The 25,209-nt window shown below is 46.1% G+C and overlaps 1 protein-coding gene across 5 annotated transcripts in view; it reads left to right on the plus strand.

The window, feature by feature from the left end:
* The first annotated feature begins 6,293 nt into the window (after positions 1-6,293).
* The window catches only part of RBPMS2 (RNA binding protein, mRNA processing factor 2), a 49,193-nt gene continuing 30,277 nt past the window's right edge, over positions 6,294-25,209 (plus strand). For 4 of the 5 annotated variants that reach the window (XR_014541699.1, XR_014541700.1, XR_014541701.1 and 1 more), the window contains exon 1: positions 6,830-7,675. Coding sequence is in view for 2 of the 5 variants with exons in the window: in XM_083587070.1 (XP_083443196.1) it covers positions 7,622-7,675 (54 nt within the window). In the remaining 3 variants the exon portion in view is untranslated. Of the gene's footprint in view, positions 7,676-25,209 lie in introns of all 5 variants that reach the window. The other variant, XM_083587071.1, reaches the window with a different exon arrangement.

The following is a 25,209-nucleotide window of genomic DNA, read 5'->3' on the forward strand; positions in this document are numbered from 1 at the left end:
TCTTCATTTCTAAGACTTGCATGCTGGAGAATTTTCTGCTTGATTATTATGCCCTAACTCTTAATTCAAGCCAAGCCTCAGCTTAATCAACTTCCAGCACCGATGCTCATCTTTGGCACACACTTTGGGGGAAGGCTTTCCAGCCAGAGGATGTGGTTTTACAGTGTGGCTCAGTCCCCAGTGTTTCTTTTCTCTCTAAAGAAAATAATCCCCAGAGCTGCCAATTTGGCACACGGCAGAAAACAAAAGGCAGTGTGACAAAAGGCAGTACAGGAAAATGAATGAGAAACTAGGAATTAATATTAAGTAGCATTTAAAAAAACAACAACCTGGATATTGTGTGTGTGTGTGTGTGTGTGTGTGTGTGCACCTTTTGTCCTTTTTGTGGTTAATTTGTATGAGTGCACACTTGTGAGTTTTTTTGTGTGAAGGCTTGGATGGATTATTTTCAGTGCATGACGACAACCACGTAAAAAGATGTGGTAATGCCGGAATTCTAAGCCATCACGTGCGAATGTCAGTGTGTCTGTATTATCTGCCTATGGTTATATACAGTGACACTGAGTAAAAGTGATTTTCCTGAGCTTCAGCGTCCCACCAGCTTTCTCTGGAGATTGGGCACTGGGTAGGCCAGGCAGCATCCTTCAGGTCGTTGTACATTAAATTTGGCTCAGGAATCCTTCTGTTGCTGACTGCTACTGCATAATCATTCCTTTTATTTTATTTAACAAAATGTGCATGCCACTTATAACTGTAAATAAAAGCACTAAGCAGTTTCTTGTACTTATATTAAAATTTTAGGAAACCTGTTGGACTCAGCGTTAAGAGATTCAAAACGAGCAAGAAATCCTCACATACATATACGATCTGCGGAACTCCCTGTTACAGGAAGCAGTGACTGATTGCCATTATTATAAGTGGTGGTTTGTTTGTTTTAAAGAGAGAAGTACACACAGCACAAAGCAATACATAGTGTAACAATAGCTGTATTCTCTGTTTTATTGAATTTGTATGTAGCTATTTTACTGCATTTTCAATTAGAAAAAAGAAAAGGAGAAAAAAACAGGACCGAAAGGTGAAAAAATGTTATGCAGAAAACCAAATTAAAATTTAAAAAGAGAAGTAAAGTTATCAGTTCTATAGCTACCAACAAAGACTATTAATAGGGTCCACATTCACTGGTTCCAGTAGTCTGAGGTACACCAACATCTAAAGTCCCTGACAATGGCTATACTCGCTGATGGGAGATGCTGACAGCATCCAGAGGTCAGAGGTCCCACACCACTGCAACGAATTCTCGTGTGGATAAATGCTCATTGGTTCAGTGTAACATTTTAAGAGAATGTAGCCTTTAGCATCACCTCCCTGTTTGAGCCTTGAAACAGCAAGGAATATAAGCATAAATATAAATTATAAATTCCTGTGCCCTGAGACACAAGGCAAGATGGACTGGACCTCTGCTTTCCCACACAGTGTAAGGCATGGGTAGGCAAACTAAGGCCTGGGGGCCGGATCCAGCCCAATCGCCTTCTAAATTCGGCCCACAGACGGTCCAGGAATTTACATGAGAAGAATGTGTCCTTTTGTCTAAAATGCATATCTGGGTTAATTTGTGGGGCATAGGAATTTGTTCATTCCCCCCCCCCAAAAAAAATATAGTATGGCCCTCCACAAGGTCTGAGGGACAGTGGACCGGCCCCCTGCTGAAACAGTTTGCTGACCCCTGGTATAAGGGGTAACAAGCCCAGATTGGTGCCAGAATCAATGTAGACTTAACAGGGACATCTAGTAATGACAGCACATAGCTGCACGAGAAATCTTAATCTGCACAATCAAACGTCTCTCTGCTCTCATTGAGGTTTTGTGCTGGGGAGTGAAAGGCAAGACCAGGGTGGGGAAGAAAATTAATGGCGGGTTCATTCGGGTCTGGATTCCCTGAGAAGCTACCTGTACGCTGGTTGCTTTCTGGGAAGGGGGTAACAGGAACGAAATTTGTGTCCTGTGATTTGTGGCAGCAAAGAGCCCCCCCCCGAAAAAAGCCCTCCTCCTCAAACAAGCAAGAAGAGGAATGCAGCACCTCTCCCATGGACTCCCCACAAATTTCTTTATATCGGTGAGAGATGTGGACCAGAAGGATGCTGAGCAGACAAGCACCTCCACACAAGTAGTCGCGTTCCCCCGCCCAATATTTGTCCTGAAATCTAACACATGGGGAAAAGCTCCCGCCAGCACTGCAGAAATGCATTTTACCCCATCTGTGAATGCAGGGCCAGACCGAGACATTTTGCCACCTGAGGCAAACCACAAAACGGCACACACACACACACCTGCCAGGGAAGAAGCGGGGAGTGAAGGAACAAGCGGGGATCAAAACAACTTCACCCAGCAACTGAACTGGGAATCAATGGCTGTCACAGGGGAAAAGGGGCCCACTCAGAAGAATCACACCGGGTGGGTGCCAGAGCGCAGCAGGCCCTGCCATTTCCTCTCCAGGCGTGGGGTGGGGAGACCAGCAGCGCCTCCTATTCACCAACAGGCCGCTGTGAAGGCAGCATGGGGGGCTTCCAAGGAGAGTGGGCCTCCCTTGTGGATCCTGCCACCCGAAGCCATCGCCTCACCTTGCCTCATGGGGGCGGGGGCAGCCCTCTGTGGATGCTATTCGGTGCTAGTCCTACTCAGAGTAGAACTGCTGAAGTTAGGTTCTAACTAACTTAGGTTCATTGGTTTCAAAGGGTCTGGTCTGAGTAGGACTTAGCTCTGAGTCCCTACAGCCCTCCCCCCCCCCCCCCCGCAGGTAATATGTTTCCTGATCCTGCCACTGACAGCAGCAGGAAATTAGGTATTAAAGTTGAATCTACAGGTAGTCTAATTTCCCTCCTGCCAACACACACACACAGGGCTGGATTTAGGTTTGATGAGGCCCTAAGCTACTGAAGGTAATGGGGCCCTTTATATGTCCAGCTGTCCTTTGTCAACAACAAATTGTTGCTGTTTTTTTGTGTTGAATATACAGTGGTACCTCGGGTTACATACGCTTCAGGTTACAGACTCTGCTAATCCATAAATATTACCTCGGATTAAGAACTTTGCTTCAGGATGAGAACAGAAATCATGCTCCAGCAGCACGGTGGCGGCAGGAGGCCGCATTAGCTAAAGTGGTGCTTCAGGTTAAGAACAGTTTCAGGTTAAGAACAGACCTTAAGAACGAATTAAGTTCTTAACCCGAGGTACCACTGTATGCTATATGGTAATTTATGGACCTAATAGGTATCTAAAGCCATTTGCACATAACAAAATATGTATTTTATCAAAGTAATTGTTGAGCTGAAATACAATTAAGAAGAAGTGTATTAATAGTGAAATACAATTAAGAAGTAGTATATTAATAGTGAAATAATTATTAAGCTCTAACTTAAAATGATTTTTTATTCATAACAAACTTAATAATGCAAACACATGCAACCAGTCCATGCAGAATGTAGGCATACAGAGGTACCTCGGGTTACATACGCTTCAGGTTACAGACTCCGCTAACCCAGAAATAGTACCTCGGGTTAAGAACTTTGCTTCAGGATGAGAACAGAAATCGAGCAGCGACAGCGCGGCAGGCCCCATTAACTAAAGTGGTGCTTCAGGTTAAGAACAGTTTCAGGTTAAGAACGGACCTTCGGAATGAATTAAGTACTTAACCCGAGGTACCATGTAGAAATGAGCAAACCAGTGATATTTTAGGGAGCAGGCGGAGCCCATTACTTACATCACAGGCGCCAACACAACACAACACAACACAACACAAAACACTGTTGCTGTATGTAGTTTTTATTTTATTTGTTTTTTATCTTATATTTTGGAAATGTACATTCAGGTTTTTTTACTTTAATTTTTTTGGGGGGCCCCAAGAGAGTGGGGCCCTAAGATAGAGCTTGTTTATTTTATACCTAAATCTGGCACTTCACACAAACCTTGGGAAAGGGAAAAAACATGGGTTCAGCACAGCATTTACAACACAAACTTCCACATGTTTACTCAGAAGCAAGCTCCACTGTGTTCATCGTGGCTTAAGCTGCGTTAAGTTTTGCATACCATGGCAGCGACCTTCTCTCCTGTTTACCCGCCCCCTTGTAGCAAAAGTCGAGGGCGGGGGGAACCTACATTTCACAAAAAAGTAGACGAAAGAGCGGAGAGGGAAAATTTGAAAATACTAATGCATCCCTTTAAGCGGGTGCGGGGTGGCATGGAGAAATAAAATTGTATCCAGGAAGATAAATTATACCTCGCGATCCTACCGCATTCATTACTTGTCAGTGGGGCGGCCGCAGTAAGTATTTTCCGACATGCAGCTGACACAGCGAGTCACAATCCTCGCATCCACGTAGTGGTGCTGCATATGCGACTACGGCAGTGGTTCTGAGCATGTACAGAGTGCCTTCCCCTTTCCTCCCAAGTAACCGTTGCAGGCAGCCACTGACAACAACGAAGCGCTAATGACAAAGCAGAACATCTGCTTCAGGGAATAAATAGTTCGGCCACTCGGATGGTTTCCCCCCCCTTTAACCACTGGTCATGCTGGCTGTGGGGCTGGTGGAAGCATCTGCAAGGGCCATCGCTGGTTCCCCAGCCCTGGTTTTCAACAAGCACTTTGCGTAAAGTTTCTCCAGGCCTGAAGCATGTCAGCCCACGTGGACGTATTTCTTATATACGTGTGTCTGTGTACGTCTGAAAGCTTTTCCCACGAAGAAAGCAGGAGTCCCTCGCTTTAAAATAGCACTTCGTGGGAAAAGCTGGGCGTGCTTGTTGCCGTGTTTTCTATATAAAGTTATTTGTTGGCTTTGTTTTCGTGGAGGAACATGCAAACGTCTGCAGTCCCCCCCCTCCCGCGGCCCTTTCCCCCCGGAGCCTAAAAAGTTGCGCTCCAGGAATAGCTGTGCTGCTTGATTCTGCTGATTGCATGAAGGGGTCAGGAAAAAAAACACCCCCAAGTTGGGGAAGCGGGTCGCCGTTTCCTCGGCCCATGGAGGAATCGGATTCGGCGGCGTACGAAAGCCCCCTCCCTTTCCCACCCCCACTCCTAATTCCACGCAACGCCTCGTTTACTGCACTTTCAGAAAAGCCCGAGCCCCCCACCCCTAACTAACTCCCTCCCAGGACCCCAACGCACCACCCCGGGCTCCTGCAGTGGCTGGGCTTCATCACACGTCGTCGAGGCAGCCGCGGGGGGGGGGGGCGCGGACGAGGTTTGATGCTTCGCAGGGTCCTGAGCGGACGCATCTAAGTAAACGGAACAAGGTCCAACGACGGGAAGGGCGGAAGGATGAGCCCCGCCGGAGATCTGGGATTTGGGTGGCGCTCGAGGGGCGTGGATTGGTTGGCCTTCAGCGCCCGCTGTACACTTCCGATGTTTTGGCATCATCATCATCATCATTATTCCAATAGATTTTTTAGTGCTTTTCAAAAACATATAATTAATTCAAATTTAATACAATTGCAAAAGTTGCCTTTTAATAGTTTTATACTTCTGTTGCATTTATAGCCTTCCTTTTTCTCCAAGGAGCTGGAGGCGGCGTAGTACATGGTTATCCCCCCTACGAGATAGGTTAGGGTTAGGCTGAAAAAAAGGGAGTGACTGACAACAAGGTCATACACACACACACCCAGTGCGCTTCGTGGCTGAGTGGTGATTTGAACCCTAGATTCCCCCAGATTGGATGGCCACCTGTCGTGGATGATTTAGTTGAGATTTCTGAGTTGCAGGGACTAGATGACCCTCGGGGTCCCTTCGATTCTATGATTCTACAGACTCCCGAAACACAAGTTTGGTGCATGTTGTCTCCGCGCCTCCCACCTCGCCCCTCATTTCGCTGCAGCATTTGGGTCGCTCGTCCTCTGGCGGCCCTCGAACAAAACATTGGAAAAAGACGGTGTGCGCCCCCTGCTACGCCCATGTACACACGTATTATTATTATTATTATTATTATTATTATTATTATTATTTGTTGTGACATTATTATTAATTTTATGCAGCCTTGTTGCTTTACATTTAATTCTCTGCGTATTTTAAATTCTCAGCGTATGGTTCAATTCTAATATGTAAATTTAAAAGTTTGAATTCTAACATGTGCATTAAAAAGTTCGACGGAATGCACCAATGGAATGCGGGGGAGAAGGGCGCCCTCCAACTTCCTTCCGGGGGGAGTTCTCGGGGCGCCTGTAAATCCGCTCTCTCAAATAGATTTGGGGAGCGGCTGGCTCAAAATGCCCTCCGGAACCCTGGGAAAGGGCAATTCTCTGCCTCCACCCCGAAAACCAGAAGAGTCGCTTGTCCCGTCCTGCTACGTCTATCAGAAGCAAAGTGATTTTAATTTAGACATTTAAATACTCTTAGAACGGGGGAGACGGCTGCTCTTTAGACGCCACTTGCTTTGCGTTACTTTAAAACGCGTTTTACCGCTGTCGCCTTTTGGGGAGGGCGCGGGCTGTGTGTCTTTCTTCTGTTTGTTCGACTGATGGGTGTGGGGGTTGGGAGGGCGTCTTAGACGGTCTGCCCCAAAGCCCTGATGGCCCCTCACTTGGTACGGACTGGTCGTCTGCAAAGCGCTTTGCACAGGAGAACTGCCTGCCTGCCTGTCTGCCCTGGGCGCCGACTCCAAGGGGCCTCGCTCCCACCCCCAATAAAATATTTGACGAGGCTGCCCTCCCAAAGTTGATGTGCCAGTCAAACGGTGTGCCTCTGCTGCGTCTTGTGATCGATTCTGCGGGGCGGGGCTTCCCTGCACACCCGCCCCCGCATACTGTATTCAAGTTGGCACCCAGTTGGCTACCTGCCCACCTGAGGGGGTCCCTAACGCTGGGAGTGGGCACTTGGCTCGCCCCCTCGGGGAAAGGAAACCCCTCTGAGGAGACGGGAGGGGGAGAAAGAAAGAAGCGCGCACGAGCCCTTTAAGAAAGTTCAATCGGGCGAGTTCATCAAAGTTTAAAAAGTTTCGCGGAGGAAGGAGCAAAGAGAGGGGGGGGGGAGAGGGAAAAATGGACACCCGTCGAGGGCCGAAGAAAGTTTGCAGCCGGCGGCGGCGGCGGGGATTGGCTGGCGAGTTCCCCTGGCGACGGTGATGCAGGGCGAGGGGCTGGGCTGGCGGCCCCGCCCCGCCCCGGCCGGGCCGGGCGCTCCCTGTGGGTGCGCGCAATCGAAGAGCTGAGGCGAGGAGCGCGGGCTGCGCGGGGCCCGGCAGCAGCTGCAGCTCGTTGGCCCCCTTCGCCGCTCATTGGCCGGCGGCGCGAGCCAGCTGGATGTGAGCCTGGGGCGCGTCAAATAAGCCGCACTTCCCCCCGCGCCCACCTGCACAGCACCAGCGCACGTCGGGACCCCTTCCTTCTTCCTCAGACACCCCTCGGGCACCTACCTACCTGCGTCCCCCCGCGTCCCCGGCTCGCACCAGGCACCTGCCCCACCTTATCCCCGCTTAAGGCAGACCCTCGCCCTCTCCGCTCCCCTCTGAGGGGAGGATAAAAGAAGGGGGGAGAAGGAGGAGGAGGCGCAAAGGAAAGGAAGAAGGCGAGGCAGCCGCCCAGGACCAGCACGCGAGCCCCCCTGCCTTGCTTTCCTCGGACTTGCCCTGCACCCACCATGAGCAACCTGCCCAAGGAGAATGAGCACAGCAGCAACAGCCTCGAGGAAGAGGTAGGGGTTTTTTGGGGGGTGGGGGAGCCCCGTCGGGGATGCGCCTTCCTTTGGGTTGGCCAAGGTCTGCGGGCTCGGAGGGAGGAAAGGCTGGGCTGCGTGGGGAGGAGGGTGGCCGGTTCGCCCTGAACTTTGCCTCTTGTGTGCGCGCTCTTTCCCTGGGCCAAGCAAAATGCCTCTTGCTCCCTTTTTGCGGTTTCTTGACTTTGCGAGCAAAAGGCCTATGGCCGTTTTCTGGGCTGGGTGAAAGTTTGTTTTAAAATGCATCCGCTATGGGAGTGGTAAAAGAGGAATGCATCCCTTTTCTCCTAGTCTTCCTAGGGAGGAGGAGTGCTGTTGGTTCTTGAAGTCTCTCCTTTGTGCACGCAGCTGGTGGCGGTGATTGCTGCCTAAGGGTGGCTTTACTGTAAAAAAATGGAGGGTTTCCGAAAGCCTGTCTGCCACCTCCTTACTTAACCTGTGGCCTCCTTACTTAACCTGTGGTGCTTCTCTTTAACTAGTAGCAGGAAGCCCAGACCTACTGAGCAAACAGCCTTTGGAGCACCAAACCTGCACTTCCTACTCATAAAACCCTGCAGTGCCTGTTAAGACTAGACGCTGCATGGGCGTCTCTGCTGATTTAGAGCTTGGCTTTGGACCTTGGCGTAGATTGGAAGAAGCAGACGGATGCTTGGCTTTCCTCTTCCTCCTCCACATCTAGGTGTTCCTTGTTTCCTCTTGTGTAGTCAGAATCCAGATGCAGTAGTGTATATTTTAAAATTTTTATTAACATGTTATAACAAAAATTGAAAAGAATATCCCAAACTAACAAAGCAGGTCACTTCTGCGAATGTTAGAAATTCAAGTCATGCCTCTATCCAAGTCTTAAGTTTCTAGTTTGGAACTAGGGAAAGCTTTGGAAACAACCACCCTAACGCAGTTTAATTCCATGCAAAAGTGGCTTCTGGACTCGGCTTTCAATGGAGAACCTGTCATTGGCTTCCCTTCTGCTTGCTCCCGTCTTCCATCCAGTCTTCTGCATTTCTTGTCTGCATCACCACCGCCTTGTGAAGACGACTATATGTCCTTGACTGGCCATCATAGATCTGAGCAAGTCGCACAGACACCTCATTAGGTAGTGCAGGTTCCCTGTGAAAATTCCTCTTTGTGGCACACTCAAGCTTTTGTGGTTTTCTACACCTGTTTGTGCAAAGTAAGTAGCTGTAGCATGAGCCATAAGAAGCTGATTTTATATATATATTAGGACCCGGTTGCCTCCATTTTGTGTGCGTGGCTATTGAAATGCCAAGAAACCTCAATTCCCCTTGGGCTGCTGCAGTCAATTACTTGTCTTCCTCCCCACCCCCATCCCTCTGAAAAATAGCCGTGTAGGTTTCTTGGCGCAGAATGGCGGCCATTCTGGTCCTAAACCCTTCCAAACATTGTAAAAACTCTACAGTACATTCTTAGTATGCGTACAGAAGAAATGGGACTAACCTATTGCTAATACTCTGCTTGTGCCTGCGATCTAAGAAGGTTGGTGGCTCTCTCCCCCCCCCAAAAAAAAATCCTTATTGAACTCGTTATGTGATATGCTTCATTTGGGTTGGCTGTCCTCCTTTGATGTTCTCTCATAGACTAGGTAACCCTGTTAAAACAGTACTGTACAGTGTCTTAATTCTATTGAAATAGCAGCATGCTTATATATGGCTTGGAGGGCTCTGGGACCAATTTGCTGGCAAAGCCTCAAAGGTTCATGGTAGGCTGCTTCTAACACTTTCTGTATCTTAGCTGCCTTACTTGTGCGTACTGGAGGCAGAAATGCCCCCCTTGGTCCACAGGGCAGCAGGTCATTGCTAAGCCGTCTTTCTGCAAGGTGTTTATGTAGGGCCACAGAACAGTAATATGATGGATTGGGTTGAAGCGTGTTAAAAACAACAGCAGCCAGAATGGTCCATTGCATCTGGGATTGGAGGATACGCTTAAGCCTTCAGTTTCCATTGCAAATGAACTTGGTGGCAGGTCCTAGATTAGAACTTGCAAATCGTCAAATAAACGCCTGGCAGTTCAGAGGTTTTTTGCTATAGGCCAACCATGTAAGAGGCACAATTCTGATTGTAGGCATTTTGCGTTAACACCATTTATAGTTCTGTAGTCTTAGGTACTTTAAAGCAGGGAATGGGCTGGATGGAATAGTAGCCCCCTGGCCAAAGTGGGCAACTGGCCAATTTCTAGCATATTGCTTAGTGTCTGCTGGTATACTGGGATTCAAGCAAAAAATGCATAGTAGGTGGATTTTGATGTCATTTTATTTTGCCTTCAATATATAAAAGATGGCAACTATGAAATACATGAACTGTACAAACTTAAACGAGTAGCAAAAGTTTTAAATACAAATTTAGATCATTTGTTTTTCTTGCGTGAAATAGGTTAAATGAAGTGATGAATAAAATGTTCGGTTATATTATGTCATTGTGGACTTGCCCAGTCATTCAAGTGAGACTTTGGAAAGTTCTCCGTAAATCTGAAGTGGCTCTTGCCTCCCGTCTCCAGTATACAGTATTAAGTGGGCTTTAATCTCATTCAGGAAGGCATTTGTGTATTGCCGTGACTATGCATTCAAATTTAACTTAATCTAGATTGCCATGAGCATGCAGTCCTGCTTTTCAAATTTAACACATTAGAGGGCACAGGCGTTGTAATAAAACTTAAGTGGACCAAATACTTGACCCATCCCTGCAATAAACTTAGCATGTGTGATTCTCTAAGGGAAGGTCTTGGTGCATCTGCATTGCTTGCCAAAGATGCCTGGTTCAGTCCCCAGTATCTCTAGGTTGGCCTGGGAAGAGATCCCTTCTGGAATCCTGGAGAGGCACTTCCAGTTGCTGCAGACAATACTGAGCTTGATGGCAGATTGCTTTGTTTCTTACATAAAGTTAATTTTTTTGGGGGGGGGAGAAGGTAATTGAGCATTCTCAGGCACATTAACAGATATGGCTTACTCTTATGTGCTCTGTAACCCCCATTCATATTGGTAAGAAATTCAATAGTTCTGATTGAGCTGTTCCTAAAGATGTGGAAATGCAGAGGTCAACATTTATATATTTGAGAATGTTTTTCTGCATTTAAGTACCAAGTGGTATGCATGGGGGATCGCTTTGTATGTTGCGCCAAGTGAACTATCACTATTGGGGTTTAACTTGATTTATCTGGAAGGAAAAGTAGTATGAATTTATGACTGATGCTATGATTGAGATCAGTGTTATTTCAATATGACGTGCTGTGTGTTCACCACATTTTATTTATTTTTATTTCAGAGGGTTCCAAATGCTGTCAAGTATATCGGTAGTAGCTTTTCTGGTGCAAATTGTGGACAAGTGATGTGGTGTGTAACTGCTGGGGGTTTGTATCTGTAAGTGGAGGGAAAACGGATTAGCTAAAGGAGTTCTCTGCAGTTACTGATGAACAAGAGGAATTATGTGGACATGCTCACCAAAGAAGATATTTGTGTGCTTGTTTTCTTAAGTGCACTACAAGTGTATTTACATATATGTGGGTCTCATTGCTGGTTGCGAATGTTATGCAGGGACCCTCCCTGCCTGTTGTACTGCATCTTTAAATCCTTCTCCCCCACCTTGCTGCAGAGATTCTGCATCTGTCATTGAAGGCATGCAACTGCCCCTCCCTGGCTATGCAGTTAAATTCCCCAAATGGTGCTGGTCTGACTCTTAACTACATGATGAAATATGGGAAGATTGGCTGTGCCGTCACCCTGCCCTTCTGGTTGGCTGCTGTGGGAGGCAGGGTGCTAGACGGGATCGGCCTCTGGTCTGATGCAGCAATACTCATGTTCTCTGGATGCAAGTGGGAACCTGGTGCCCTCCAGATGTTGTTGGACTCAATTCCTCTCAACCAGTATGGCTAGTGGTCAAAGGTGAGGGGAGTTGTATGGTCCAGTAGGATTGGAAGAGCTACAGTTCCTCACCCCTAGAGTACAAAGGAAGGATATGTTGTTGTTTTTAATGTGATGGGTGGAAGCCTGGAACTCCAAGAAACCTTCATGAATAGGGAAGGACTAATTCAGGCTTCAGATAACGTGGTCACCTTAGATGGAATTGCATGGATAATTCCAGGAAGGGTGGAATGAACCACAATGCTCAATATGTTTCAGATAAGGCTGCAATCCAAACCCCACCTTACTTCCAAACCTGGAAGTAAGCACCATTGAATTCAGCAGGACTGACGTGTTTAGGATTGTGCCTTAAGCTTTTATAAAGTTGAGACCCTTCCCTGTAGGGCAAGGGTCTCCAGTGGGCAGCAGGGTGCGTGCCATTACCCCCCACCCACCCACCCACCCATGATGCCCACAGAAGGTCTTTGTAAATACCACTTCAAAAATTCCCAATGCTCAAGAGATTGTTGCTTTTCCTTCTTGTTGGGACTGGCTCAGCCTCTTACACCAAATGTCTCTTCAAGCACACCAACATTTATTTTGATATCTGAAGTGGAAGCCATCAATCCATCTGTCCTGAACAGAGGAGAGTTTTAGAGCGGCTCTCTCTGTAAGTGTCTTTTGCCCGTTCATGGAACGGCTGATCGTGTGTATGTGCACAGGGGCACAATTTTGTGTTTTGGCAGCCATTTTATATTATGCCACACCTTTCCCCCACTGCAGCCATTTTGGGGTCTGCTGCTCACTGCCCTTTCTCAAGGTTCCAGATGTTCCACTGGCCCCAAATAGTTGGCATCTCCTGCTGTAGTGGGAACACTGAGTTTTCTACAGAATAGGCTGGTCCTTCTCCCTGTATGTATTTGGGGCAGGGGTGCACAGCTCATAAGGGTGGTTTTCTTCCACCACATCGTGGAAATGACCCTGTTGCACTAAACGTTTTTACACCCTGCAGAGCCAAGTAGGCACACTGTCTTCTTCATTCTTGAGGTTATCTGCTATAATGCAACTCCTAGTGAAACCAATTTGAGGCCCATAATCTGGTTTGGTGGAGCTCCTCCCCCCGGAAAAAGATATATAATAAACAGTAATACCAAATGTTGTTCTGAATGTCCAAATAATACATTCTTAAGTGCCCTATACTTACCATTTGCTGTATTTGTAGCTTTTAAAGGGGTTTGGCCAGGTAAATATACATTTTTCCATTCTCCCAGGAAACAACAAGTGAAACAGTTGGAGAGGGAGTTGAATCTTTTGCCTGCAGAAAAACTCCTTCCATGGAAAGAACTCTGGGGTGGCGGTACCTAGGTTGCTTGTTCTTGCTATACAGCGGTTCTCGGGGAACCTGCAGGTCTTTGGGTAGGATCCATACCGTACATTTAAAGCACTGACTCCCTCCACAACAATCCTGGAACCGTAGCTCCCACCACCTCCTAGAGTTGAAATTTCCAGTACCTTTAAACTAAAGTTCCCAGGTGTGTGTGTGGATCATGCGCTTTAAGTGTGTGTTGGATATGCTTTATATATATGTAAATATTGTGTATTAATTAAATCATTATGAAATTTGTTTATAGCCTTATACCGATAGATTACGGGGTGGTTCACAATTATGGCTTTTGTAGACCAGAGTATCTGATGGAGTGTACTTTAGTGCTTTCTACAGATACCTCTTTATTTCATTATTAATTGCTACCCTTTACTGTAATTTCCCTGGGTGGGTTACAACAATTGAAATACAGTATTAAACTCCAAAGCAGCTTGAAATCACAGAAGTAAGGTGGGTATCTGTAGAAGTTTGTAACTTAACAAGTGGAAAGGGCTTTGTCAGCATTGTTGGCCCTGGTTTTGGAATATTATTATTATGTTTGCTATTTATACCCTCCCTAAATATGCTTCCCTGGCAGTTGTGTTGCAGACCTTTTGGCCTTGGCCAAAAAAATCATCTGCGCACACATACATGTGAACTTGAAGGTTTTAAGCAGCTTTGTCTGTTATTGTAACTTGTACAAGTCATTGTAAGGTAAAGGGACCCCTGACCGTTAGGTCCAGTCGTGGCCGACTCTGGGGTTGCGGCGCTCGTCTCGTTTTATTGGCCGAGGGAGCCGGCGTACAGCTACCGGGTCATGTGGCCAGCATGACTTAGCCGCTTCTGGCGAACCAGAGCAGTGCACGGAAACACCGTTTACCTTCCTGCTGGAGCGGTACCTATTTATCTACTTGTACTTTGACATGCTTTCGAACTGCTAGGTTGGCAGGAGCAGGGACCGAGCAACGGGAGCTCACCCCGTTGCAGGGATTCGAACCACTGACCTTCTGATCGGCAAGCCCTAGGCTCTGTGTTTTAGACCACAGCGCCACCTGCGTCCCAACAAGTCATTGTACCCACCCTGAAATCCTAACTGGAGGATGATGGGTGGTATATAAACGAATCAATGAACACATCATTTTTATTTGCAAGTCAACATCCTATTGCACGCTGTGCTGTAGTATCTATTGTCCATGAACAATTTATTGTGGTACAGGATGCCAAGTCTCTAAAAGGAGCCATAGTATGCTTCCTTCTGTGGAAAAGCTGCTCATCTTTTGCTTTCTACAGAAGGAGAAAAAGGGAATAGGAGAATTGAGAGAAGGGACGTGTGGTGACTATGAAGGACTGGGGAAAGGGAGAAGACCGTTCTGTCCACTGGACTGTGTCCTTCCCATTCCAGGAAGATACTTACGTACCAGAAAAGGCTATATCTTCTGAAGTTGGGACAGCGAACAGTCTCCCACTGCAGGTCACAGGCAGAATTGGAACCCTCTGTCTGGAAGCGCTTCTAGGCTGTGTATGGTGACATTTTCTGGTGTATAGGCTGCAGCAGAAGAGTTGCTGGACCCTGAACATCTTTCAGAAGCAATATTGGGACTAACTTAGAGGCAAGTCTATTGTTTCCAGTTCTTGTGTAGCTAGCAGACATTCAGAAACACAAGTGATGCCACGTCAAATTTGTAGCCCAACCTCTGTCTAACAAACTCGGGGAAGCATACATGGAGCTATCACAGTTCATTGTAGCGAACGTAATGGAGGTTAGTCTTGGCAATGGTAACCTACCTATATAGCAGTTTAGGCTGAAATCCTAACCATGCTTTCCTGGAAGTAAGTCCCATTGAATTCAGTAGGGCAGGGCAACAGATAGGAAACCTTTTTCATCCAGAGGGCCACATTCCTTTATGGGCAACCTTTTAGGGGCCACATGACTGCTGTGGGTGGGGCCAGAGCCAAAGTGAACTGAGCAACAAATGTGAATTTTATCTTTGCACAGTGCACTAGATTCTAGACAAACTTGTCCACCCTTTTCTGTTACCCTTCCAGACACGCAAGAGGTCTAATCCTCTTCGAACACCACCCAAGTTCCAGTGTTACACGAGAGGGAGAAAGGCTTTTCTCTATCCGCTTTCCCCCTCCACACATAATTTTAAAAATTTCTATCATGTTGCCCCTTATTCAACCTTTCCCTAAACTAGAAAGTCCCAGGAGCTGGAACCTTTCCTTATAGGGTGCTGCTCCATCTGCATGGTAATTTGGTTCCCCTTTTTCTGAACCTTTTCCAACTCTACAATATTCTTTTAGAGGGGTGGAAATCAGAACTGTATATAGTATTCCAAATGTGACTTCAGCAATAGATTTGTTTAATGGCATTATATCTTCTTAGGGGGAGGATGGCCTGGGAAGGTTCCGAGGGCCAAATAGAGAGGCTTGGAGGGCCACATTTTGCCCCCGGATCTGAGATTTCCCTCCCCTACCCCTGCTAACACAATGCCATTGTTTCTTGGTATAGACAACACTTGTCCTAGGTTCTGACTTCAATGTGGCTTCCAGCCCTTGGCATGGCTTGATCTCATTGGATACCAGCTAATGCTTGATCCCTGTTCTCAGTATATAGCTCTGACAAGCCTCTTGCCGTTTCCCTTCGGAGACGTCACTGAAGTGTCCTGTTCATGCTGACATGATGTGGATCCAGCCAGATGAGTTGGATTCCGTGTAAAATGAGGCATGTGGCTGGCTGCAGGCTACTGCAGCAGCAGCATACATGATGCTTTTAATGGCATTTAATAATTAAGACCTGGATCCCGTCTGCAAAGAGCTTACAGCGTTGAACTGCAATGGTAGGAGAGCACCATGCAATGAGGGGAGAAAAAATAGGCCATTGAAGAAATGAAGGAGGGAGAGCAATTTCATGTTGTGGCCTTCTAGGCTTTGTTTCAGCTGGGATGAGAGTTTAGGTTTGTGGAAACGCCAGGTTTCCAGGAGAGATTTGAAAGGAGGAAGGTGACCTTATAGAGTGGCATCGCATTATGCTGTGACACTCAGCTCCTTCAGATGTGTATCTTATGGTGTTGTGAAAGCTGGACATGTGCTGAGAACTGGGTGTGATGCAAAGTTCTGCATTCTTACTTCCACTATGCACAGAGTCAGTGCACATCATGGCTTCACCTCAGTGGTGTTGCGTGGGGGGACACGACATAGGGGCAGTGTTTTTTGAGGGATGCGTTTTGCTCCTCACGCTGCCCTGGCAGCCCAATTTGCAATGGCAGCTGCTTTTTGCTGGCGAGTGAGTCAGGGCTCCCCCTCACTGGCTGCTGCTTTCTCTTTACTGCTGTGAATGCAATCTAGAGACTACCAACATCATAACTGGACAACGTCAGTTTATTTTGTAACAGATAAAATGCCCATCGGCATATTCCTTGTTCCAGTTTTGTGGGTACGAGAGTCATGCTTCTGCATACATGGATCAAAAAAATGGTGTACGGAATGGTAGCACGCAATGGCTAACACCTGCGATTCACTGGAACACACAGATCTCGGGCTGCTGGGAATCTCATGAGTTCATACTTAATTGTATTGGAGGCCGGTGGTCTCTACATTCGTGAAACACGAATGTAGAGCTTGTATTTTAACCCACTCCTATGCCCTCTCAAAGCCGTCACCCTGAGGTTTCTGGTGGTGCTCCTGGCCACAAGGGTGCTGGCTTGGGTGGGTGTCCATTCACCAACTGAGCCCCTATGCACACCCTGGCACCTCCACCCCAGCTGCCCAGTTAATGGGGGATAGGGAGCGTAACACTTGCCTCACCCCGGACGTCGGCAACCTATGCTATGCTGCTGCTTCACCTTCGGGTCATTGTAAGCAGAGGTGTGTAAATCATCCCTCATAGGGTATTTTCACCATTTTAAGTTGCCAGGTTTTGAGCTTGGTTTTGCTGTTGAGTTCCTTGTTAAACCCATGTCAGGGTTAGGGCCTAATTATGCTGCCAGGCCTCTCCCTAATTGGTCCAATTGGTTCACCCACAACTTAACAAAACCCATGCTCTTTAGAAAAGGAACAAGCTTTGAGCTTGTGATCACCGAGAGTTGTGCCAGTGTGACGCTATTTTGCGCCCTAGGCAAAGCTAACTGCACCCACCAAAATAAATTGCTAGCTTCAATTTACAAAAACAGTTGTCTTGTAGAAAAAAATAAAAATATCAGAAATGAACAGCTATAAGAAAAATAAATCTGGATAAAACTGTGCCCCTCAAAGGTCAGAGTACTGTGCCCTTCTGAGGTCTGTGCCCTTGGTGGCTGCCCAGTTGGCTTAACGGCAGCACCTGCCCTGTGGGTGAGGTACTAGCGGCCAGTGGCAAAGTTACTTAATTTTAGACTTTGGGGCTTTATGGTCTAGCAGCGGGGACTGGGAGCACTCTAGATTAGGATGTATAAAACTTGCTTCAAAACACTGCTGCATTTGGGTTGCTCTTCCTGCTCACACAGTTGAGCGGGGACTGAGATGTCCGCCTCAAAGTGCTTGACCAGGCACAGTCCTGAAGACCTCGTATCAGCAGAAGACTCACCTATTAGTAGGGCTTGAGCACATTCTGAAATTTGGTGTGAAGGTAAAGACGGATATAACTTTCTTTATGTATGCTACAACAGCAGCTAGAATACTCATTGCGAAGTACTGGAAGACGCAAGAACTACCCACACTGGAAGAATGGCAGATGAAGGTGATAGACTATATGGGCTTGGCAGAAATGACGAGCAGAATCCGAAACCAGGGAAGAGAAGCAGCGCAAGAAGAATGGAAAAAATTCAAGGACTATTTAAAGAAATATTACAAAGTTAATGAAAGTTAGAATGATGTTGGACTGGAAAGTAAATGGTTACTATTAGTAATGGTTAAGACAAGGAGAATAAGGAAGAATAGTCTAAATTTAAATTAAAATAAGGGAAGATTTGCTGAACAATCGATAAGAATTTGGAATACAGAAAGGGGAGGCATGAGGAAGTCGGGGAAGATAGGATATGAAATTAGGATATGAAATGATACATGTTTTTTGTTTTGTTTTTGTCTTTGTATGTTTATGTTTGTTCTGTTGTGTCTATATGGAAAAATAAAAATATTATAAAAAAAAAAAAAAGAAATTTGGTGTGAAGGGAAGCAGCATCTTAAAATCTCTGCTTTTACTCCTGAAGCGCAATGTCTAGCAGTTATGGCCGAGGAGAGAGGCTTGGAAAGTTTCTGGGTGATGGCAGCTGCAGCATCTCAAAAGGGACATCATTGCTTTGCATGCTTGCTCTGCTTGTTTTATGCAGGTCATGAAATTTGGCTTTCTCTTGGCGCAGAATATTATGTAATCTGCGTATGTACTGATGCATTGCGCACAGCTTTGCCTTGGGAAAAGTTGGAAGCCTTGATATAGCGCAGGGTGTTGCATGTTAAGCCCTGCTGCCCAAATTAATCTTACCAGATTGCTCTTTGCTTCAGAACTGTTGGATTTTTACCACTACCTTAAGTTAAAACATAATTAAAGGAATCCACTGCCCGCGTCGGGGAACTCATAGTACGGATGAAGACAACAGGTTGACTTGCAAGAGAGACAATATTCCCCACTCACAATGCTCTTTTGGCTTCCAAGTGAAAGTTTCTTCTATGGACTTGGTGTCCTTTGCTCTGCAAAGCTCAGTATTGTCTGTGTCTATAAACATCTGTCTGATTTCTTAACTGCAGATGCTGTGAATTGAATCTGGAACCTTTAACATACTAAGCTCATGCTTTGCTCAGTGCAGAACAACTATAGCTACATCATTCATGCATCCCTATACGGACAATCTCTAAGTTTATGCATTGTATTTTGTGGTGGGGGGGGAGGGGAGATACAATATACAGTCATACCTCGGGTTAGGCGCTTCAGGTTGTGTGTTTTCGGGTTGCGCAACACGCCGAACCTGGAAGTACTGGAACAGGTTACTTCTGGGTTTTGGCGCTCACGCATGTGCAGAAGCACTAAATCGCGCTTTGCACATGCGCAGAAGTGCCAAATCGCAACTGACAGTGCACAGATGCAACACTGCAGGTTGCGAATGTGCCTCCAGCACGGATCACGTTCGCAACCCGAGCGTCCACTGTATTGCAGTGAAAGGAGGAGTGGATTACCTAGGGGTGAAGGCTAGTACAAAGATGCATCTGGTGACATCAGTGTTCAAAACTAGCCAGGCACGAGGCATGTTTTGCTACTGACATGGGTCCAGTTGTGACTATGTGGAGATTTCTGGATGCTAGGTTGGCAACCAGTTTTAAAACCTCTGTCTTAGTCCTTAGTTAATACTATTTCCATTTCCCCTGTGTGTGTTTCTCCTTCTTGCCTACTGGAACACGTGACTTGTTGTAAGAGCAAGCTACCGTCAAGCAATGTAGTTGAGATCAACAGAATCATAGAATCATAGCATTGGAAGAGACCCCCAAGGTCATCTAACCCAACCCCCAGTGAATACACATTCCATTTTGACGACCCATAATCCAGGTTTAAGGTGCCGTTTGGTGCCTAGCTTATATACCTGAGTTTCTAACACTGGGTGGCATGATTGTAGCTCAGTGGTTAGAGCATCTGCTTTGCATGCAGAAGGTATTGAGCTCAATCCACAGCATCTCTAGTTTGGGAACCCCTGAACCCCTGGTGAGCCACAGCCAGTCAGTGTAGACAGTACTGAGAGAGATGAACCGATGGTCTGGCTCTGTATAAGGCAGCTTCCTTTCTATGATCTTCTCATTACCCTGTGTTGTGAGCAAAAGATATATGTGGACCCAATACCTAGATTGGCACTTGCATCTTGATAGCATGTATCAACCATGTGCCATTCTTCTAGGCCAAATAGTAGAACTTGAAGTACACAGGCTCCATGGCTAATCCTTGCTGACCTCTGATGGATACTTGCTCCTGTTGGTCTACAGTGCTTATCTTTACACTTATAGCTGTTGAGCTGGCTCTCCAGGCATTGCATTCTTGGGATATATTGGTGGCAAATACCTTCCTGTTATGGGATTGTCGCCTGTTGTATTGCATCTGGAAGACAAACGTGTTTGTGAGTATCTTCAATGTGTGCCAAATGTACAGGTGTTCCTAATTCAAAAAACAACTATCAACTGTTCATGAGAACAGTTCTGGTTCTAATTAGAATAGAATCATAGAATCATAGAATCATAGAGTTGGAAGAGACCACAAGGGCCATCGAGTCCAACCCCCTGCCAAGCAGGAAACACCATCAGAGCACTCCTGACATATGGTTGTCAAGCCTCTGCTTAAAGACCTCCAAAGAAGGAGACTCCACCACACTCCTTGGCAGCAAATTCCACTGTCGAACAGCTCTTACTGTCAGGAAGTTCTTCCTAATGTTTAGGTGGAATCTTCTTTCTTGTAGTTTGGATCCATTGCTCCGTGTCCGCTTCTCTGGAGCAGCAGAAAACAACCTTTCTCCCTCCTCAGACCTTGTTCAGACCTTGAATCCCAAGGCAAACCATGTTTCAACAGCTTATTGATTAAACAAAACAAATTAATTAAATCAAAAAGTGTGCCCCATGACTAGTTGGATGTTTCCTTTTGTAAGAATGCTAGAACGTAGGAGTTGAGAGTTGTTGTTTTCATCGCAGAGATCTCACAGCTAACTTTGCAACTGGATCACAATTCTTTGGCTCCTATCTCACAGCTAGGCTCTTGCCTAGCTGAAATAATTGCTATCTGCTTGAAAACAGAGCTTGAATCCACATTTCCCGGTGGTTTACTAGCAAGGTTGGGAAGGAGAATAGGTATGGGTGAAACTTCTCTCCCTTTATGCCAGACAATAGGTGCACACCTTTCAAATTTGCTGAGAGTTGCTTATTCATTTTGACTAACTCAGAAGCTGTGTTATATTCACTACAGAGAAGCACCCATTTCTTTTTCAGTGGTTTTTTGCCTGTAACACCACACTCCTTTATCTCGGCTCCTGAAAACCCTTTTCCAAACCCCATCGGTTTGCTTAAGCCTCTTCTGTGCTCTCCATGCTGAGGTCAATGGCAGTCGTGCACAAGAGTTTTGCTCACCCAGAAAAGGAGTCCCAAAGGATGCATCAAATCCACCATGTGGGGAGCCACTTTAAGTGTATTAATTGGAAATTAATTGGCATTGTTCTAATTGGGTTATTATTGGGGAAATATTGGAAAACCAATGAAAAATTATTTGGCCGGGGGGTGGGGGTGGAGTCCCAGGTCTTCCATACAGCTTTGAATCCAAGGAGAGTCACAATCACATACATTGTAGTTTGTTAAGGGTTGCTGGGAATTGTACCTCTGGGTGAGTAAACTACAGTGCCCAGAATTCTCTGAGAAAAAGAATGTGCTTTGAAGTTATAGTGTACACACAGCCCGAAAGCTATTGAGGTTTGGATTTGAATGCAGGTTGTTTTAGCATCTTCTGTCCATTCTTGGAAGAGCCAGCCTTCATGTTCAAAACTTCCCCTTGTCAGGTCAGTGATTTCCCCCCCATCCATATTCTGGTTTTAATTGCAATAGCAAGACCTGTTGTGATTTGGAAAAACAAGGATGGTGGTCCAGCTTGCCCACCACCTCTGCAGCCCTCAGTTTTGCTGCTGTTGTTTTGCTGTTGCCTAAGGCCACATTAATATCGTACATTTCAAGCACTACAGTACAGCAGGGGCAGAATTTGGCAAAAAATATTACTTTCACAACAATTGGCTTTTATTTATTTTTATTTTGTGCCCCTCTCGGCTCAGTGCCCTGTACAAGGGAACCGCCTGCACCGCCCTAAATCTGGCACTGGGTACAGCTTTAAACAGTCATGGCTTCTCCTAAAGACTTCTGGGAGCTGTGATTTGTTAAGGGTACTGAAAGTTGTACAGAGACCCCTATTTCCCTCCACAGAGCTGGAGTTATTTGTGTGTCCTCGACTGGTTAAAGTGGTACCGTAGTGATTTAAGTGTATCGTGTGAATGTGGCCTTGGTAACAGCAACAGGTGGGCAAGGCTTGAGGGTAAAACATTAACCAAATTAGTGGGGTTTGGGAATCCAAAGGGTGTATAATTATAATCTGTTTTTTTATTTTGTTTTGTTATTAGTAAGAAAATTGGGGAATTCGTGGAAGGGAATTTGGGTCGACTTTAGAAAAAGGTTTTAAGAATGAGTACTGGTGTATAAATATGGATGTTTATAAGTTAAAAATGTTTTTTTCTTTAAAATGAACTAAATATTAAAAGGTTAAAAATTGGGGATAAGAACTTGTTGAACTAACAATTTGAATTGGAATATAAGAAGGGGAGGTGTGGGGAAGTCAGGGAAATATGTCATTGAAAATACGGATTGTAAACTTTATGTGTTTTTTATTATTTTTTTCTTTCTTTTTTTGATTTTTTTTACTAAGATGGAAAATTTTAATAAACATTTATTTAAAAAAAAAAAAACATTAACCAAATTAACTGTTTCTTCCTCAGCTTGGTGAAGTAAAGAGAGCAGAGCCAGCCTTGGCCCTACTTACTAGTTTCAACTTTGAAAAGTCACACCTTACAGGAAGGAATCACCATTAGTCTGGTGACGTGTATGACTGATTCAGAAGCTAATGCATCTTGGGTCACATACACAGCATACATTTAAAGCATTCTTATGCCACTGGGGACACGAGTGGCGCTGTGGGTTAAACCACAGAGCCTAGGACTTGCCGATCCGAAGGTCGGTGGTTTGAATCCCCCTGATGGGGTGAGCTCCCATTGCTCAGTCCCTGCTCCTGCCAACCTAGTGGTTCAAAAGCACGTCAAAGTGCAAGTAGATAAATAGGTACCGCTCCGGCGGGAAGGTAAACAGTGTTTCCGTGCGCTGCTCTGGTTCGCCAGAGGCGGCTTAGTCATGCTGGCCACATGACCCGGAAGCTGTACGCCGGCTCCCTCGGCCAATAAAGCAAGATGAGCACCACAACCCCAGAGTCGGCCACAACTGGACCTAATGGTCAGGGGTCCCTTTACCTTTACCTATGCCACTTTAACACATGGCTCCCTCCCTCCATGTCCTGGGAACTGTAGTTTAAGGGTGCCGGGAATCATAGCTGTGTGAGGGGCCTCCTAAGAGCTCTCAGCACCCTTAACAAACTACAGTTCCCAGGGATGCTTTGGGGGAAAACCATGACTTGCCCTGACGTGGAATACTTTAAATCGTTTTTATATTAATAATTGGTACACTCACACAATGGTGTTAACTGGTTTTTATACATAAATGGAGTCCTATGGGGAGAAGGGCAGTTTTAAAACTTAATAATAGTTGCAAATTGCTTCAAGACCCTCCCTAGATGTTGTGCTACAATTCCCATTACCCCCGCCCATTGGCCATGCTGGAGGGGGCTGATGGGAGTTACAGTCCAACACCTTTGGAGGACCTAAGGTTGGGAAAGGCTGCAATAGGGCACAGCAACTCCAAACAAGGCAGCCCTGACCTGAAGTGCAAAGCTCTTGGCTCTGGAGATGTGGTTTGGCTTGGCTAGGAGTGGGGCTCAAATCATCTGTAAAAAATTGCCATGCTCCGGTGTAATCCAGAGCAGTGAGTGGTCTAACAGCAGCTGGAGGCTGAGGTTTAATTTACCCAAAGCCGCCATACCAGCTGATCTGGGTCCCATCCAAAGGTTCTACATAGTTCAGATGAGTATCTTGCTTTTGCCACTGACCTCTTGCCCCATTCTAGAATGCAGCTTGGATACAGGCACAATATGCAAGCAAGCTTCCATTTGCTCTTATTTTCCTTCCCTCTCCACTTGTCTGCAAATGATGACCATGTATGGCGAAGGCATGAGCCAGAAAGGGCATGTAACTCCCTTCCAAGGCCTCTGCTTAAAACCGATAAAGCCATCTGAACAGAAGTTCCTTCTGTTGTTCCGATGTTCAGTGTACAAGCACAGCACCCTGGGAGACCCAGCCAATGGGGGCATCTTCTTAAAGCAGTTCCTGTGGGGCAGGTGACACTAACCTGATGGCAGTGCTTGTGCTGACCTCTGGACTCTTTCAGCGGGGGGAAAATCCTAGGAGGACACCCCTCACTTGATCAGTTTGTTTAAGGATACACTGATGGAGGCAGGAAAATGGTGCTCCGTCTGGAATTTGCTTCCCTGAAGTGACCACTAGGAAGACCAGACCTTACAATGACTGACCATTGTTCCATGTAGCTCAATACTGTCCACCCTGCCTGAGACTGGCTCTCCAGGGTTTCAGACCAAGGGTCTCTCCCAGACCTACCTGAAGATGACTGGGATTTTACCTGGGTCTTGCAAGATGCAAGGCATGTATCTTAACCTCTTCTTTTATTGTGGACACTTGAGTGCTCTTATCACTTTATGTCTAAGAATTGTTTGCTGGCATGTGCAGGCAGCCCTCAAAAAGCAAGTGACCTCAGTACTCCAGGGATGATCTCAATTTGGCTCCAGATTAATCCCTTTAACCATGTAAACACATCTGGTCAAAGCAGTTTGCTGTGGGGGTGTGTGTGATCATATAAACAAGCTGCAGCATGTAGCTATGAATTTTAAAAGCGTCTCCTGACCTAAAACCTTTTCATGCTCAAAGCGCAATAGTGCTAATGACCAACAATCATGCTTCCCTTTTCTTTAAAAATCTAGGCTGAATTCTGTTCTTGTAGGGTCATCTAAATGGCAGCTTCAACATATAAGGTTTATTTCCCCCAACCTGCAGACCACCAGATGATGGGACACCCACCTCCAGTCATCTCTGATCACTTCCAGACAACCTGTTTCATTCAGCGTTCATCTTGATTTGTTGCACAAAATTGGTGGGAAGATTAGATGATGATGAGTCAAGCAAATTCACTCCACTTTGCAGTGCATTCCCCTGTCTTTTTCCTTATTATGAAAAGTTTGGTTTGGGGAGGGCGGGGGGGGGGTAATGGTTTGTTGCACAAGAATTTCAAATCTGCTTCAATTGCACAACCTAAATCTCCCAGGGGGATTGTCACTATTTTGGAGTGGGATTCAGTCTTGAGGCGCCCAAAGTCATCAGGGTGTACCAGGTTGAGTTTGGCTGCTTTCTGGCAAGAGCTTGGCTCTAGACTTCTGCTGGAGAACCTTTCCTGGAACTTCCCTTGATCAGCTTATTTTAGGGCAGAATATAAATGCCAGATGGTCTCTGCTAGTTAAAGCTTGCAGGAATCCTAGGTATCTGGTAAAGCTCACAAACAGGGAAGGGGTTAGCTGAGATACCTCAAGTGTTCATGACTTAAATTTGTAGCCTGCTCCATCCCAGAGACTTAGAAGTGGGTAATGGCAGT

Source organism: Podarcis filfolensis (assembly GCF_964270895.1).
Source record: "Podarcis filfolensis genome assembly, chromosome: 14".
Taxonomy (NCBI): Eukaryota; Metazoa; Chordata; class Lepidosauria; order Squamata; family Lacertidae; genus Podarcis; species Podarcis filfolensis.